Genomic DNA, 17,098 nt, shown 5'->3' on the forward strand with positions numbered 1-17,098 from the left:
TCTCAGCATGAACATTTATTCACAGTAAACCACGCACGAAGTCTACGGTACAAAACTCAGTCTAAAACTGGATTGACTTTGCTGCCAAGCAGGCGTCTTGTGTTTTGACTGAGGAGTGTTGAACTGGCAGCAGGGTGTTGATGGCCACCTCATTCCTTTCTGCCAATGAGTGATCGTTGGTGCTGCAGCACTGCCTCCAATGACTCACTGTGGCTAGAAAATAGAACAAAACATGTCAGAAAGCATTATGTAGCCTGCTAGTTCTAACTAGTTTGTTTAGTGGCTATGCACACTTTTTCACGGGATGCTTGTCTGGCAACATGAAAGCAAAAACTGTATCAACACACACTCATCTGAGAGACACAAAAGAAAAGAAGCTGCACGTACAAAAATCACAGGACTGTTACAGCTGCAGAACATGAATTGCAGCAACAGCTGAAAATCTGTGTGACTACCTGATGTGGACGCTAGAGCCGTGCACCATCCGCGGATAGAAGCGAATATCCGCAAGATACTTGCGGATTCGGATGAAAATTTATCACTTTCTGCGGTGTGCGGATCGGATTGCTCGCGGTCGGATGCGGGGCAGCGGATCGGATGCGGATATACCGCATGCTGTAATTTTACTACTAGCAATTTATTTGTATTGCGCGCCGACAGCGAGCGGATGCCTTCTTTTGCAACTCTGCAAAGTTGCAGAGTTGTTCTACTCTTTTCATGCAAGCAGCGACAACGGAGGATGGCCACTCCTCCTACTCTGCATCTGCTTATCACGTTGCGGTTTTATGGATCCAGGACATTCCAGGTTGTTGCTGCTAGAGATATCACCAAAGTGTCACAACCCACAGTGTTCGGCACTGTTGATGCTGTCACACGGGTGATCGCGAGGCACCTCTTCTAAGACCTGGTTCATTTGCCGTTGGCCTCTGAATACAATGATCTTATTAAGGATTTTCATGACACTAACGTTTCCTGGTGTGACCGGATGCATTGACCGTACACATGTGCGAATTCAAAGCAGCAGTAGTGACAACGCTGAAGTGCATCGAACCTTTTCTAAATCAATGTACAGGTGAGCTTTCCCGTAATTGTTGTATTGACTGCGTGCCACATGAATAATTTGTCAGAAAAAAAAAAAATTGTTTCATAGACACAGAAGCAAGTTTATGTTTGAGGTTCATATGTGGAACAAAGAAATTTTGAGCATTCAAATACAAACATTTCATATCAGCACAGAGGAACTCGTGTCATTACTCAACTCAACTCACTGCACATAACGAAAGGAAAGTTAGGTAGCAAGCGAGCTGGTGGTGACGATCCATGACTTGAAAACCCGAGACGAGGTAGGGACAAAAACAGACAAACACAAACAAGCCTTCTACCATTTTCTTACATAAATGATTAGCTTCACTCTAAGAGCTTATGTCTGTTACAAACGGACAAAAGTGCTAGGTTTGCGGTCCTCCATGTAAATTCTTTCGAAACTAAGAAACAGGAAGCTATTGGTAAACTGTTGACCCCCTTTTCCGGAAACGTTGGGGTTTTGAAGAAGCGAATATGCTCGGTTCTCAATGATAGCGACCTTCAGTCACTATGCAAATCGACACAAGCTGTGCCGTTTGATTCTCTTTCTGTCGAATTTCTTATCAAGGATCACAAGCCTGAGATGCCTCTAAGAATCGTTGTCAACGAAGGTCGTACCTGGCAGAAAATTGTATCTGCTTATATTCAACAATCCTTGTCCACTGTAGTTGAACCTAGTTGTCTCGTCCTAAGAAATTCCGATGGTCTGGTTTGAGACCGTGTTTGTGTTTGTCTGTTTGTGTCCCTACCTCGTCTCGGGTTTTCAGGTCATGGATCACTGCACATGTCATTATAGAAATGCCCAAAAATAACTCCTCACTTCTCCAGGTATAACAAAGCTCATCTATGGACTCGCAACAGTGTTGAAAGGATGTTTGGTGTTTGGAAGCAGCGCTTACCCCGCCTCGACATGCGGCTGCAGCACAAGCCTCGCTGTGCCACACGCGTCATTACAGCTTGTGCTGCTTTACATAATCTGGGATGCCTGAGGAAGGAGCCAGACCCAACAGCAACTCCCAGCTCGACAGCACTCCTCCAGAGACGCAGCTGCTGGACTCAGAGGACTAAGCAGCCTGCGCACCTGCCTCCTGTGGATGCCGTACAGGACTCCATGACTGGCAGACAGGCACGAGAGATCCTCATCGAGAGATGTTCCTGTTAAGCAGTTTATTTGACCTAACATGGAACCAGGGCTGGGGCAGTATTACAAATACATTGTATTGTAATACCGTTACTGTAATACTTTAGAGTATTTGTATTACGTATTATAATACAAAAAATTCGAGTATTACTTGCATTGTATTACTGCAAAACTCGTAATACTTATGACATGTCCTGCCTGAGGTGATGGGTCTTACACGTGTATGCTTTCGGTACCATTCCAGTCCTACGAACACGACCTAGTTCTACCAACAGAGGATCACACTTCAACGTGCAACAAAGGGACGATTACAGGAGCTGGCTGACTCAAATTTCTGGGAAACTTCTCCACTCTGGGTGAACAACCCGGAGCCCTTAGAGGGTCATGTCATAGAATGGAGCCAGGGTCGGTGCGTCAAAAAATAAGGCAGAAAAAAGGGAATTATAGACACACACACCTGCGTCCCGTGAGAGAATGCCCTGAGAGCTGTGCACTGTGCCGTGCGAAGTTGGAAGTCCTCAAGTACCTCGATGACAAGCGCGTAGACTTGTCCATGTTGGACGACTACCCATCAGTTAAGAGTGCTTTCTTAAAGTTCAACACTAATTTATGTTCGTCTGTGCCAGTTGAACGATTGTTTTCGTTTGCGAATCTGCTACTCAGACCAAACAGACGATCGTTAGAAGATGGTGTATTTGAAAAGATGTTTCTTCTTAAGTGCAGTCAACTGAAATAAACATGCGTTGACCAGACCGGTGGCTTCAGAAATATGTCTGGGATTCCTTTTCTAATAACTGTCTGCCACGGCACAAAAGTATTACTAGTATTACTTGAGTAATATAGGGAGGTAATAGTATTATGTATTATAATACTTGAAAATAAAATGTATTATGTATTAGTATTATAATACCATTTTTTAGCAAGTATTATGTATTTGTATTATAATACAAATTTTGAGTATTCCTGCCCTGCCCTGCATGGAACACACACATTTTGCACATACCCTCTAACGCAAATCATAATCTCTGGTATCTACGACAACACATTGCTCACACACATTCACACTTAAAGCGGCTGGCTTATCTCACCCTCATCCGCCTCAAGCTCAAATATGCTAGCACCATATGGAGCCCCTGCCATGCTTATCTCTCGAACAATGTTGAAGCTCTGCAGAATCACGCTGCTTGATTTATTTTTAAAGACTGTTCACCTCACACAAGTGTGACTTCACTCAAGAACCAAGCCGAGCCCACCGACCTGATCACACGCCGCGTGATTCAACGGTTATCATTATTCCACAAATTCTACCACTCCCCTGTGCTCCACAGCAGTTAAGTTCACAGATCGTCCTATCCCTCCCGACGCGATGACCACCAGCATAAGGCACCCCTAGCTCGCTCACATTCCACATCATTTGAGGCAGAAGGACATCAGATTGGAATAACCTCCAACATCCTATTGCAGAACCTACGGACCACAACCGGCTTGTGAACGCATTAATAGCTATATTCACTTGACCATTGTCCTCCCTGTACACATCCATAAACCATTTTCCTTTACTTTAGCATATTGGCTGTCTCCACTACTAGACACATCTTGTGCCACATCATTGCTGTTACTGTATTGTTTGTTTGTTCTTCTCCTGGTTAATGTTGATGTTTGGAATGCAGTGCGTACTCACTCCCTCAGGTAATGGCCTACAAGAGTGGAATAAATAATAATAATAACAACAACCCCTTGAGGCATGGTGTGCACGTTTGTGCACGGGAAGTTTCGGTTTAGTTTTCGAGCCCGGAAAAACTGTTTGGCACGTTTGAGTCATGCTGTCCACAAGCGTAGACACCGAAGAGAAAGTTGCGTGCGTCATCTGATATCTTCTTTGCGAGCTGCCATCGGAACTTCGAATGTAAGATGGATGCCTCCACCTTCTATGGCACGCCGCATAAGTGTGCCTTTTCTGTTGTTCTTCTATGAATTTTCACGTGCCGCTTGAGAATTCTCTGCACAGTTTTAGATACATAAAGCCTCCGTTCACATTTCTAGTGCAGTATTATTAAAGTTTCACAGTTGTTTTACTGTCACTTTCACGCATATCTGTTGCGTGTCCATTCGTACACATTGTGATCGGCTCCATCTGTCCTGCGCTCGCATGTCAAAGTGCCAGTTTCATCCTACTGCTTTTACAGTGACAATTATTTTTATTTTTAGGCCTATAAGCACATTGTGGACTATGTCCAAGAGACGTTCTGCATGATACAGCAGAAAGTATTCTCGAAAGCATTGCTGCAGGTGACGTGACAGACGACAACCTTTCCGATGACGAGCAGGATGAAACAGACATCACAGTTGCTGTAGGCGCATTACGTTTTGCTGCTGAATCCGTTGCTAACTAAGGGAACATTCACAGGGTAACGCTGATGACCAGTAGCCAAGTGCACCAACTGATGACCAAGAAGTTGAGGATGTGGAACCACCTTGTTTACAGCCGGAAAAAACCAAAGCGTCTGTGACGTGGACACGGAAGGAGTTCCAACCTGTGGGCACTTACTGCCACTATCCCCTCCAACTACCTCTGTGCCAGAGGAGCCATTGAGCTACTTCACACAGTATTTCACAGACCAAACTTTCAGTGAGTTCGCAACGTACATAAATCTGTACAGTCTCCAGAAAAATGGTGAGGAGCTCTCATGCACACCTGAAGAAATCAAGGTGTTTTTTGGAATATTGATGTACATGATGTACATGATTGATGATACATGGGAGTCCTGAAATTTCCCCGAGTACGAATGTATTGGAAAGTGGCAACAAGAATTGCAGCAATTGTGGATGTTTCAATCAACAGGTTTTTCAAGATACGGAACACATTGCTCATAATGGACTCAAATGCACAACGGGACCGTTCAAGCACGGACAATTTTGGAAGGTTCGCCCCCTGCTTGAGGCGGTACGTCAACGATGCCTAGGCATGGGTGTGTTGCATGAAAGCGGCATCGATGAACAACTACTGGCGTTTACAGGACGTATAGTGGCAAAGCAGGTGATCAAGTCAAAGCCGATCCCGTTGGGGCCAAAGTTTTTGTGAGGTGCAGCTCGGACGGAATGGCCCATGACTTTCAAATGTATCAGGGCAAAGGGACTGGTGTGGACCCAGGCTATGCTCATCTTGGCCTTGGTGGCTCTGCTGTCATGCGTTTAGTACAGCACCTTCCAAAACACTGACTCCAGAGTGTTTTTTGACAACTACTTCACCATCAGTACCTCTCTTGAGAGAGCTCAAGCATGTGGGCATCCTAGCAATGGGAACCATACGAAGTAATCGGCTGCAAGGATGCAAACTGAAGCCTGAAAAAGAAATGAAGAAAGAGCGATGTGGGACCCTAGACAGCAGGGTGTCGAAAGAGGGCGACATTGTGATTGTGCGCTGGAGGGATAATGGCATTGTCAACATGGCATCCAGCCTTGTAGGAGTCCATCCTGTCAGTGAAGTGCGGAGAGGAGCGAAGCAAAAAAGGAGCATGTCAGCATACAGGCCATTCAGGACTACAACAAGTTCATGTGGGGTGTCGACAAACTAGACTTTGTCATGTCACTGTATCCCTTGCGCACAAAGACGAAGAAGTGGCCGGTGAGGATGATATCCCATTTTGCATCCTTAGCAATGGCAAATTCATGGTTGGAATACCTGAGGGATGCCAGTGCCGAGGGTCTTCCCAAGAAGGAAGTAAGAGACATGATGAACTTCCAGGTTGATGCTGCCCTCGGCCTGATTGCCTCGAACAAGCCTGTAGAAAAAAAGAGAGGTCGTCCAAGTGGACTGCAGCTGACTGCAGGCACATACAGTTATCCTGCACGGGGAACCCGCCGTCATGACTCACACGATTCGTTCGCACAATTCCTGGCAAGTCACTAACTTTCGGTGACATTACAAAAAGTCATGCACAGAAATCACCATAAATGTTTGATCAGCTTCGGGAATCTATGCCTCCTGTCTTGACGCCACACATACGGAATAATAATTTTGCTGAAAACGAAGCATCAAAGGCCGACCCGCATGGAGCGTGTTTCTGTGTGCTACGTGAAAAGTCTCTGTGCTCTGAGTGAATATGATGAGGAACCTTACCTAATTTTCAAATAGACAGCCTATTTTTATATCATACAGTTTATGTATATCTAATACACTACATCTCTGAAAATTATCTTCGGTAAAATCTTAATAGCCAATGTTAGCAACTATGCCCATCATTTCTTTTTGTTTTTCACATGATTACTAGCTTACTCAAATTTTATGTACTGGCTTTGCTTATTATTACTGCTTACTCACATAGTAGGCTTTCTAATGATTTGCAAATGGATACCATGCGGAAATGTGGTGACGACAGATGTTCCAGAAGTTTTACAGGATGCTCTCGAGCACGTTTGATGAACTACATCGCCTGGTTCAAAGTGCTCTATCCAAAGAGCATGCTGTGAGGGTGCCCATCTCCTTGGAAGAAAGGCTTGCTTTGACGATCCGGTAAACTCAACACTTCCTTCAGTATATTCTGACATGTGCCTGGCATGTGTTGCACTGAGATAAAGATAATGAAACCACAATACTGGTATAACAAGAAACACATGATCAAATGTCAGGTTCCTTTCATCTGGGGTGCAGATTAAGGACGTCGCACTTGCCTACCTAGTGGGGCTGGAGACCGCAAGGGAGGCCATCCACGTAACATGCAAAGTGTCGTGGAGTAGACTACAACCACTCATGATGAAGGTAACGTCAACATTGCATAGCAGCCAAACTTTGTTATTGTTCTAAGTTTTAATCCAAACTCTTCATGATGCAGCCACCCACCAAATCTAAGTGGGAGAAGATTGCCCTCGAGTATGCACAAAGCTGGAATTTCCCTGACTGTTTGGGTGCAGTGGACGGAAAGCATGTCCAAATCGGTGCTCCCAAAAAGTCTGGCAGCATGTTTTACAACTACAAGGCAAGACAATGTGAAGGTTATTAATGTACATGTAGGCTGCACTGCGGTACTAAATGCGATTCCTTCATGGAACATGTTCAATCGTGCTGATGGCTGTGGTTGACAGCAAGTACCACTTCAGGATGATTTATGTGGGAACACCAGGAAGAGCTGCAGATAGTGCAGTGTTTAAGGAGTCAGCCATTGGAAGAAGGCTCCTGTCTGGCACATTGCAAATGCCCGGAATTGCAAGGCTGCCAAACTCTGATGATGTTTTCCTCATGTACTGATAGATGAGGCTTTTCAGCTCCGACAAGACTTCTTGCATCCCTATCCTGGCAAGATGCTGCCACCTGACGAGACAATCTTCAACTATAGACTGTCCCATGCAATGTAAAACACCCAGAATTTTCCATTTAAAATGTTCACAGACGTGTTATTATTTATTATGCTATAGGCGATGTTCTGAAAATGCCTTCGGCATCCTGGCCAACCGCTGGCGAATTTTTCTGAGAGTCATCAACCTGTCTCCAGAAAATGTGGAGAATGTTGTCCTTGCCTCCTGTGTCCTCCACAACTACCTCTTGAATCAGAGGTTGCTGAAGAAGAGGACACCCCTGATGAATTTGGCAACTGCAGGAGAGGTTCCTGGAGAGATATAGAACAGGAAGATCGGACGGCACTGTTGGACGTCCAGCGAAAATCAGCACGCAACGAAACGTAACGAAAGCCGCGGGCAACGGAAAGCTTCCACACGGGTCGCTTCCCCAGTCGCGCAGGAGAAGGGAGGAGTTTTGACGCTGACCTCACGTGAGTTCTCATTCGTTATTGGCGTTTCCACGTGGTGTAGGCGTGGCATTCTATTGTGGTGTGCGATAGCAAAAGGAAAAAGACACATGGTTAGGTTACCCATTTCACGACATTTCGTCGTCTGTGCTGTGTCGTGGTGGTTGTGTTGTTGCGTGTTGTCATGAGTGCAAGTAAGAAACGCAAAGTTTTGACACTGGATGACAAAGTCGCGATGATTGATGCGGTGTCCAAAGGGAAAAAGAAAAAGGATGTTGCAATTCGTTTCAACGTCCCTCCAAGCACGCTGTCCACGATACTCAAGTCCAAGGAAGACGTTCTGAAAGCTGTGCGTTCCGGGTCATGCAGCGGCCAGCGCAAGAAGTTGAAGGCAGCGACCTACAGGGACGTTGACAAGGCTGTCTTCAAGTGGTTCACGGACATACGCGCGAAGAACATGCCAGTCAGCGGTGCTGTCCTTCAACAAAAGGCAAGAGACTTCGCATGCTTGCTTGGATGCAAGCATCCGACATTACAATGCTGACGAAACAGGCCTGTTTTTTCAAATGCTACCAAAAAAGACTCTGGCGCTTAAGAGTGACCGCTGCCATGGTGAAAAACAAAGCAAGCTGCGTCTCACGGTTTTGCTCTGCACTAACATGGATGGCAGTGACAAGCGCGTCCCGCTTGTTATCGGGAAAAGCGCACGACCACAATCGTTCGAAAATGCTGCAGGAATCCCCGTAAAGTACGTGGCGAACACTAAAGCGCGGATGTTGCGCAGCATTTTCGTAGAATGGCTGAACGAGCTCAACAACGACATGAAGAACCAGAGAAGAAATGTGTGCCTGCTTGTGGACAATTGTTCGGCGCACCACATTCAGGGTCTGGAACTAAGCAATGTGCAAGTGCACTTCTTTCCCGCACACTGCACATCGTTGATTCAGCCTTTGGACCAAGGCGTAATAAACAGTGTAAAGTTTGCGTACCGGCGTCGCCTGATCGACAGGCTCCTCCTAAACCTGAGGTTAAACTTGCCCAAAGTGGAAGTGGAAAAGTGGAAGTCTCCCAGGCGGTGGAGATGCTGTCAGCTGCGTGGCAGTCAACGGGAGCGGTGATCATCGCGAACTGCTTTCGAAAGGCCGGGCTTGGCCTCTGCGAGCAGGAAACAGCAGCAGAAACTGAAACTGTGCAAGCTGGGCTCCTTCAGGCATGGGAATCTCTGATGGATTGGGAGGGTGCAGTGCCGGCGGGCGTGGAACTATCCGACTACGTCAACGGTGACAGTTGTGTCGTAGCTACCGAGGAGCTCGACGACGTCGTGGACTCAGTGCGTGACACGGGGGACGCCGGGGACACTGTCGAAAGCGATGGACCGGACGAAGAGCCGCCGCCTACAGCTGCTGATGTCCTCAAATCCATCGACACACTGCGCCATTACGCGACAGCGCAAGAGAACCAGGAAAGAGCAGTGGAGGCGATCTGGACTTACGAACGTTGCGTGCTTCCAATGTTAACAAGGACGGTCCAGGCAAAGCTCACGGATTACTTTGTACGGCCATAAATGACATCTGCATTCAGTTGTAAATAAAGTACAGTAAAAGCTTGTTAATTCACACCTCGTTAATTCGAATTTCTGGATAATTCAAACAAGTCATCGCGGTCTCACCAAGCTCTCATACATATCAATGTATAGGGCAGCCCGTTAATTTGCTCTCAAATTGACATGGTTATGGATAATTCAAACCACTCGGCTGCGCCCACGTGCTGCCGCTGGCAACCCTGGCGACCTCCAAGGCGCGCGCTACGTGCGCAGAGCAAAAATAGGCGGCGCCCCACGAGAGGAGAGGACTGGGAGAGGAGACGTAAAGAGAGGCGGTCGAATCTCTGTTTCGTGTCTTGATTTTGCCACGTGCAGAGCGCAACCATGGCACCAACGTCGTCCCGTGGTAAATACGGGGCGAAAATGTTGAAAGACAAAGTGGAGATTCTGCGCGAAGTCGACGCTGGAAGGATAAGCAAGAGCAACATAGTGAAGAAGTATGGCATACCAAAAAGCACGTTGTCGACGTACATCCGTAACCGCAAAGCCATCGAAGACACCTATGAAGGTAAGGGTTTCACCCCCGCAAGGAAAAGACTTCGACTTGCGAAACATCCCAAAATGGAGAATGCTTTGATGACATGGATTAAGGAGATGAGGAGCCAGGACATTCCCCTGAGCGGGCCTATCATAATGGCAAAGGCAGAGGACCTTGCACTTCGCTTGAACATCGAGGACTTCGCAGCGTCTGATGGGTGGTTCCACCAATTTCGAGAGAGGCATGACCTTGTCTTCCGGGCTGTATGCGGCGAACGTGGTGATGTTAGTGCGGAAACGTGCACGTTGTGGAAAAATGAACAGCTGCAGGAGTTCCTGAGGAGATATTCGACGGATGAAATTTTTAACGCCGATGAAACCGCTTTATTTTTCAAACTTTTGCCAGACGGGACGATTGCGTTTAAAGGGGACAGCTGCACGGGTGGAAAGCGCAGTAAGGCTGGCTGCAAACATGACCGGGACGGAAAAGCTTCCCCTTTTCGTGATCAGGAAGTGGTCAAAGCCGCGGTGTTTGAGAACATTCGAACGCTGCCAACGGAGTATGCTGCCCACAAAAAAGCGCGGATGACTGCCGATCTGTTTAAGCAGTGGCTAAAAACGTGGGACAGGAAGCTTGAATTGAGAAACAGAAAGGTTCTCCTCATCGTCGACAATTGTACGGCGCACAAGATGGACGTCGAGCTGAGAGCTATCGGGCTGGCTTTCCTTCCGGCAAATACGACAGCAGTGTTGCAGCCGATGTATCAGGGCGTGATCAAGAATATGAAGACGTTTTATAGACGTCATATGCTTGAGCGTTTGATTCTGTGCGGTCCAAGCAACACCGTGACTCTGCTTTCGGTGTTGCACATGCTGGCACATGCGCGGGACCAAGTCGTGCCATCGACCATCGTGGACTGTTTCCGCGTGTCTGCAGGAATTAACCGATGACGTGTTCGACGAGGAAAATATTCCAGCAGACATGCATGAGGCACTGCAAGGCGTGCGCTTCACCGTTTACGTTGACGCGGATAGCGCTGCGGCAGTCTGCGGTGTCCGCAGCGATGAAGACATTGTAGCAGAAGTGTCGGCGCGACAAGAACCGGACGAAGAAAACGAAGACGATGAAGAGGTGGAAGAAACGACGGTGCGGCCATCCCCATCACAAGTTTTGGAAGCACTTAATGTTGCCCGCCAATTCTTCAGCCATGAAGAAGGCCAAGAGGACGCTCTTCACCATCTTCGTGTTTTGGGGCACAAGCTGATGGTGTTCAGTTTTCGAGTGCAGAAGCAGCAAACAATCACTGACTTTTTTCATCAATAAAAGTTGTAAGCTTTACTTAGGTACAATAGGTAATTACAAAATAAAGTCTGGAGTAGCCAAGTGGACAATACACTGTATATTTCATTTGCGGGCACTAACTAATTCGAGGCTCCAGTTCAGGGCTGACCGTGAACTAATGAAAAAGACAACATGTGATTCTTGCTGTTTTAGTTTTTGTGTTGCACGAAAGATCATGTGTGCCATGCCTGCAGAATGACCACGTGGAACATTATTGACTTAATCATTTTTACTTCAAAATTTCCTACATCTATAAAAGCTGGCTACGATTGGCAACAAATGCATGAGTGAACAAACATTAAGAAGAAGTAACACTTTCATTACACGTTATACATGTTGGTTTACTGAAGTTGTCTTTTGAGGTATATCTCTGCAAACTAGGGCAATGCTGCCAGTTTTGGGGCACTCAGCCTCTGTATGGATGTCAGGCCTTGTGTTGTAGCATGTGAAATAGCTAAATACATGAAGCATAATGGGACCACCTGTGACTCCCTGATACTGAACGACCTGTTCAGAAGAGAGTGCCACTTGCAGAAAGGAGGCACAAGTGACACCATTTAGATAGTAGGATGTCTTTGTGTAATAGACTATGCTGACATTTCCCAAATTTGCACACACATACCTGTCAACCTGACGAACATCAAGATCGGAGGACTGCCCACAGCGTGACGGAAGGAGGTCGGGGGCATTAATTTTGGACGCCACTGTATTGAGATTCATCTACGTCATACATCGCCACTATCGGGTGGGGCTGCGACCCCCTCTCGTTGCTTCCGCCAACCGAAATTGCAAAGACGCGTCATCTCTGGCTCTCCAACATTGCATTTTGTGCTGCCGCAGCAATTTCACCGATGATGGCAGTGGGCTTCGTCCGTCCACACCAATGGCGCTTCATTTCGTGACATTTTGGGAACATCTTCCAGAAGAGCATGGTCGCCTATGATCCACACTGGTTGGGCTCATACAGAATACCAGTGAAAAGGCACTTGGCACGTATGAGGAACATGTGCAGATATTTCTTCTGTTTGGAGAACGCCATCGGAGAAGACAAACTGTTGTTGTACGAGGAACTGACGAGAGGATGATAGATAGCCAGTCTTCTCGAGAAACACGGACACAATGATACACATTATCTGCTGTGACCTCCAGCCATGTGTGGCCATGCCGCGAAACACACGTTACAGGCTATGTAATTCTTCAGGAATGCGTTGGCCCATTTTTTAAATGAAAATGAGAGAAGAAAAGCCCGAGGCCCCAGTTTTCCGGGAGATTGGAGGGTGAGTCCATAAAATCAGGAGACTGAACGAAATTCGGGAGTTTCCCGCATAATCGAGAAGTTGGCAGGTATACACGCATATACTTCAGTCTTGTTGGGTAGGGTCCCGTGGCTACCATGGGGGAAACATCCCATGTCCTCATCACTTTTCCATCATTTACTGTTGCTGTTCCCAATTTTGTAAATGCACCAAGCTGTGATGTTGCCTAACCATACCATAGTCTTTGTACCACGTTTCGTATTTCCACATATCTGTATCACTGCAAAATGGTGTGACACCTTTCAGTAAGCAGTGTGTTAGTTATGCAGATAGATATAGCAAGCACTGAAAGTACTTCAACCAAATGGTTCCCCACGCAAACGATACGTCCCTGTGATGCCACACATCATTCAGGTTACGAGCTGCTTTGTTACAGCTGTCTTGGACACCGAGTTACACATTGTATACATACAAAACATGGAGGCAGACATGGAAATTTACCTACCTTTCAACAGTAACCGCTGTGGTTAAGCCTACCTGATACCCATGGGTCTTCATCCTGCCACTGTACATTGAACAACCATAGAGCATGTTCCTTCGCTGAAATAAATTTAAAGCTATCAATGAACTCTACAGTGCACACCCTAGAGTCATCAAGCAGAACAATGCATAACACTCAGCAGTTCCCAGCAGGGTCACAGTCAAATAGAGTCAACTATGTAGATGTCGCACTATTTCTTCACAGTCGGCTCAGGGGGATCCGCTATGCACTCAAGCACTGGCTGGACAATACCTAGTGGTCACTTTATCAACCTGCAGCATATATGTCTACCAGATATTGTTTGTTTTTTAACACACGGTTTCATTTGATATACTATACCTCTGCTGCTTCTATGGGGGGTCCAAGTCCCCACATTAAAAAAAGTACGGGCCACTCCACTGGTTCCAAGTGCAACAGCATAAGGTGAGCGACATAGTATCACTTACAGCATACAATAATGCAGTTTGATGGCCGTAAATTCAACCATAGCAACGTACAGGCTTACACTACAGAAATGCAGTAACTGTGATGCTTGCCATTATATCCTTCACAGAACTACCTCACATAGGCGGAGCGCTTAGAATCTGCCGAAGGGGGCATACACATAGGTCAGGAAGGGTTTCAGGGGACTTATCGGGTACGCACCCCCTGGGAAAGTTCCGGGTGAGCGCAGTCCCCCAAGCAGTCGGTGCCCATGCTACCCTTAGCACGGAGAAAAGTATTGCATCATATTCACCTAAATAAAGTGCTATCGATGACGAGGGTATGTTGGCGCAAGTTTCCATATACAGGGCTCCCCGAGATGAAGTAAGGGTCTGAAATGAAGCAAAAACAGGTGTGTGCAATTTTGTAACTGTCAAAGTTCTGCTGCAATGTTTATTTTGCACATTTTTCAAATTTCAAGGCACAACGTACATTTCTGTTTCCTTTCACTGCTAATAAATGTGTGGTCCCAAGTAACTTTCAGTCAGCCAGCCACCCCCATTTTGTTCCCTATTATTTGTATCTCTGATAACATGCACACAGCTATAGGGTGCCACCTGCAGCAGTAGAAGGCACTTGTTGATATGCTGGTTTCAGCCCATTTGTAGGAGGGCTACGGGTTCCGAGTTATGGCTCTAGATATGGAATATCGCTTTTCACACTGCATGGCTGGGATCTTGATAATCGTGTCGTTCATTTAATGTATCAATTATTTTATGTTTCGGCTCATAAGAAGGAAGGGATTGCAAGTTTGCCTTGAAGTTACAATTTTGAATGGGTAGCATTCTGGCACATAAGGCCATCCTGCTGACAGGGATGACAGAATGTGTGAAAGGAAACTAGAAGTGAATATTTTGTAAAGTAATTGCAGCTGGGTTTCCTCGAATAATGCAAATGCAAAGTGCGGAACATGTATGTATTTGTCTACTCTACATGCACATCCTGTTCGCACCGTTTTCGAATGTGTGACTTGACAGAAATTGAACAAAATCCAGGAGCATGACATATCCCCTTATTTCAATGTAACGCCGCTCACACAGGGTTTTCATGCAGAAAAAGCAGATTTCACTAGTCAGACATTGATGGTGATGCCAGGCGGAGCAAAGTCATCTTAGTGCAATGGAGCAGCTAGGATCGATCTTATCATGTTGGTAAAGGAGTGCAATCATGAAAATAATGTTCTAGATGGCCAGTATAATAGGACTTATTAGATTGGTACACACGTTTTTCCGATTACAACACTCAATAGCACCGCTGACACGGTCACGTGAGGTAGAGGGAGAACATGTTCCTTGAGTGGAAGTTGAAGTTCCTGTCCGCAGGAAACATAAAAAATGCCCCGGAAGAAATGTTCCCAGAGAAAATGTTCCTTGTAACAATCACTAGAGTGGGCACGAGGTTGTGAAGCAAGTGATAAAAGGGCACCCACACACAAAAAAAGGAGGAGGAAAGAAGACTACAAACAGGAGGTACCCTATAGACCACTTTCTGTTTACAAACATGTGGCGTCCCGAGAAGACCGGTTCGGGGTTATATTATGCTCTGGTTGGCAAGAAGCGGGAAAAACGCGTCTGCTGATAGGCCGAAAAGGCTGATAAGGTTGATAGGTGCCCACCAGCATGCTTTGCGCGGCGGCGAAACGTAATCGATGACGTAGGAGTGCAAGTGGTCTATACTGCGATATGCAGCAACGTGGAGATAGTGTGTTTTGGGCCAACTTCGCTCCACGGAATTTATTTGCGCCCCTTCGAAAAAGAGAAGGGATAATAATACCAAGAGAGACTGAAAAAAAAAGAAAAAAGAAAGGGCGACATACAGGAGGAACCTGATGATGGTGATAAGCGTTTAAACCATGAGAAAGTGTTCTACAATACGCGAAGGCCTGTGGACGAAGCTCACTTCCCTTGGCCACAGAGGTCAGATGCTGGTTTACAAGATGACAAACGAAGAGTCGACGACTCACATTTAGGCGTAGAACCGTGGCACAGAAAACTGTGTCATGGGGAAAACCCATGCCAGCTTCACTGTTTCAGCGAACGTTCCCCGTGAAAGTGGTCAAAGAACTCACTCAGGTCATCTACCTTGTTCACAGGGGTCATAGGTTTGTCTGTGGAACATAAGAGAAAAGCTTACGAAGGCACAATTACTGGTAAGATCTGTGGATACAAGGCAAGGATAAAAGGCATCCTACTCTGAAGGGATTTGCCCAGAGCGCGGGATAACAAGAAGTGAAGTGCATTCACCTTGGCCACACGGACCATGGTTTCATTGTAGAAAGGAAAAGAAACGCTCAGCAGGGCACACTGGCTGGTGGTGGTGCCTCATAGAAAAGTGGGTTAGCCGGCATAGCCTCCACCTGTCAATAGTGTGCCATGATCTGCACATAGAGATCTGCACGCATGACAGTACTTTCCTCTGGACCGTGGTAACTTGGCAGCAACCACCACGTCCCTGGGAGCACCCTTAGGTAAGTTGTACCTTCTATGCTTTTAGCTACCCTAATTATTTGAGTCATTGTATTGTCAGTATTGGGATCCGATCCAGACTTTTTCTTAGCACACTGTGGAAAGCCTAAGCCCACATGGAAATACCTTCCTACATATATTTCAGATCAGCAAAATGAAAATTCTGAAAACAGCAAAGGGCAGCGAATGCTTGGCGTTCAAAGGATATCAGTACACGAAGCAGAAGCTCCTGAAGACTGGTACCCGTTGGCAGTGTCCACAGGACGGGAGCTTGCAAAGGGGCAGCAATAACGTCTGCTGGTGGAGTAATGGTCTCGACCCCTCACAATCATACCCCAGACGTCTGCAAAATCAATTTCAACACCTACCTCGAAGTTGTCTCTGATCGTGCTTAGACAGACTCTGCATGCGACACAATGAAAAACAAAACTGACACTACGCATTACAAGGCGTTAACAATTACCTCCTCACGCTGGCACTCACAAGTGTTGACACTTGTGCAGAGATACGTTGAAATTCTCACAGCTAATGACATACTTGAAGCGCTGCAGCACGTCACGCACGAACATGGAAACTACAGAACACTTACAAGCACTTACAACAACAAATACGCCGCCATTAGCATGGCTTTCGGATACGATCGGCTTTGATCACGACTATCCTCTCCCTTTCTTTTGCAACAGCTAGCAGCTAGTTCCACACCCTCACTTCAGTGCATGGTGCGTGCGGAGCGCAAGTGGCAAGACGGGTGCTGCACTCGCTCCACTGGTGCCACTGGTGCTATCTAGAAAAGAAGGCTCTTCGATTTGGCCCGCACCCCCCGCACTCGTTCAAATTGAAGGAACTATATATAGTTTCGTTCTTCCACGTGTTTTTTGGAAGGCCCTTTAGGACAGATGTTTCCATGCAGATTTGTCGCTTTTCAGCTGACGTAAAAAATAACGTAGCTGATGCTGTCATATTTTA

The 17,098-nt window shown here is 46.4% G+C and overlaps 1 protein-coding gene across 14 annotated transcripts in view; it reads right to left on the reverse strand.

Moving 5' to 3' along the window:
• LOC135374598 (uncharacterized) overlaps positions 1 to 17,098 on the reverse strand; it is a 40,979-nt gene continuing 23,881 nt past the window's right edge. For 6 of the 14 annotated variants that reach the window (XR_010417015.1, XR_010417016.1, XR_010417014.1 and 3 more), the window contains 2 exons: positions 1,983 to 6,006; positions 1 to 213 (listed from right to left, as the gene is read on the reverse strand). Coding sequence is in view for 1 of the 14 variants with exons in the window: in XM_064607536.1 (XP_064463606.1) it covers positions 62 to 213; positions 13,181 to 13,243; positions 13,921 to 13,999; positions 16,596 to 16,667 (366 nt within the window). In the remaining 13 variants the exon portion in view is untranslated. Of the gene's footprint in view, positions 214 to 1,982; positions 13,244 to 13,920; positions 16,476 to 16,595; positions 16,817 to 17,098 lie in introns of those variants that run through there. The other 8 variants (XR_010417008.1, XR_010417019.1, XR_010417012.1 and 5 more) reach the window with 8 other exon arrangements.

The sequence above is a fragment of the Ornithodoros turicata genome, unplaced genomic scaffold (assembly GCF_037126465.1).
Source record: "Ornithodoros turicata isolate Travis unplaced genomic scaffold, ASM3712646v1 Chromosome85, whole genome shotgun sequence".
Classification (NCBI taxonomy): domain Eukaryota; kingdom Metazoa; phylum Arthropoda; class Arachnida; order Ixodida; family Argasidae; genus Ornithodoros; species Ornithodoros turicata.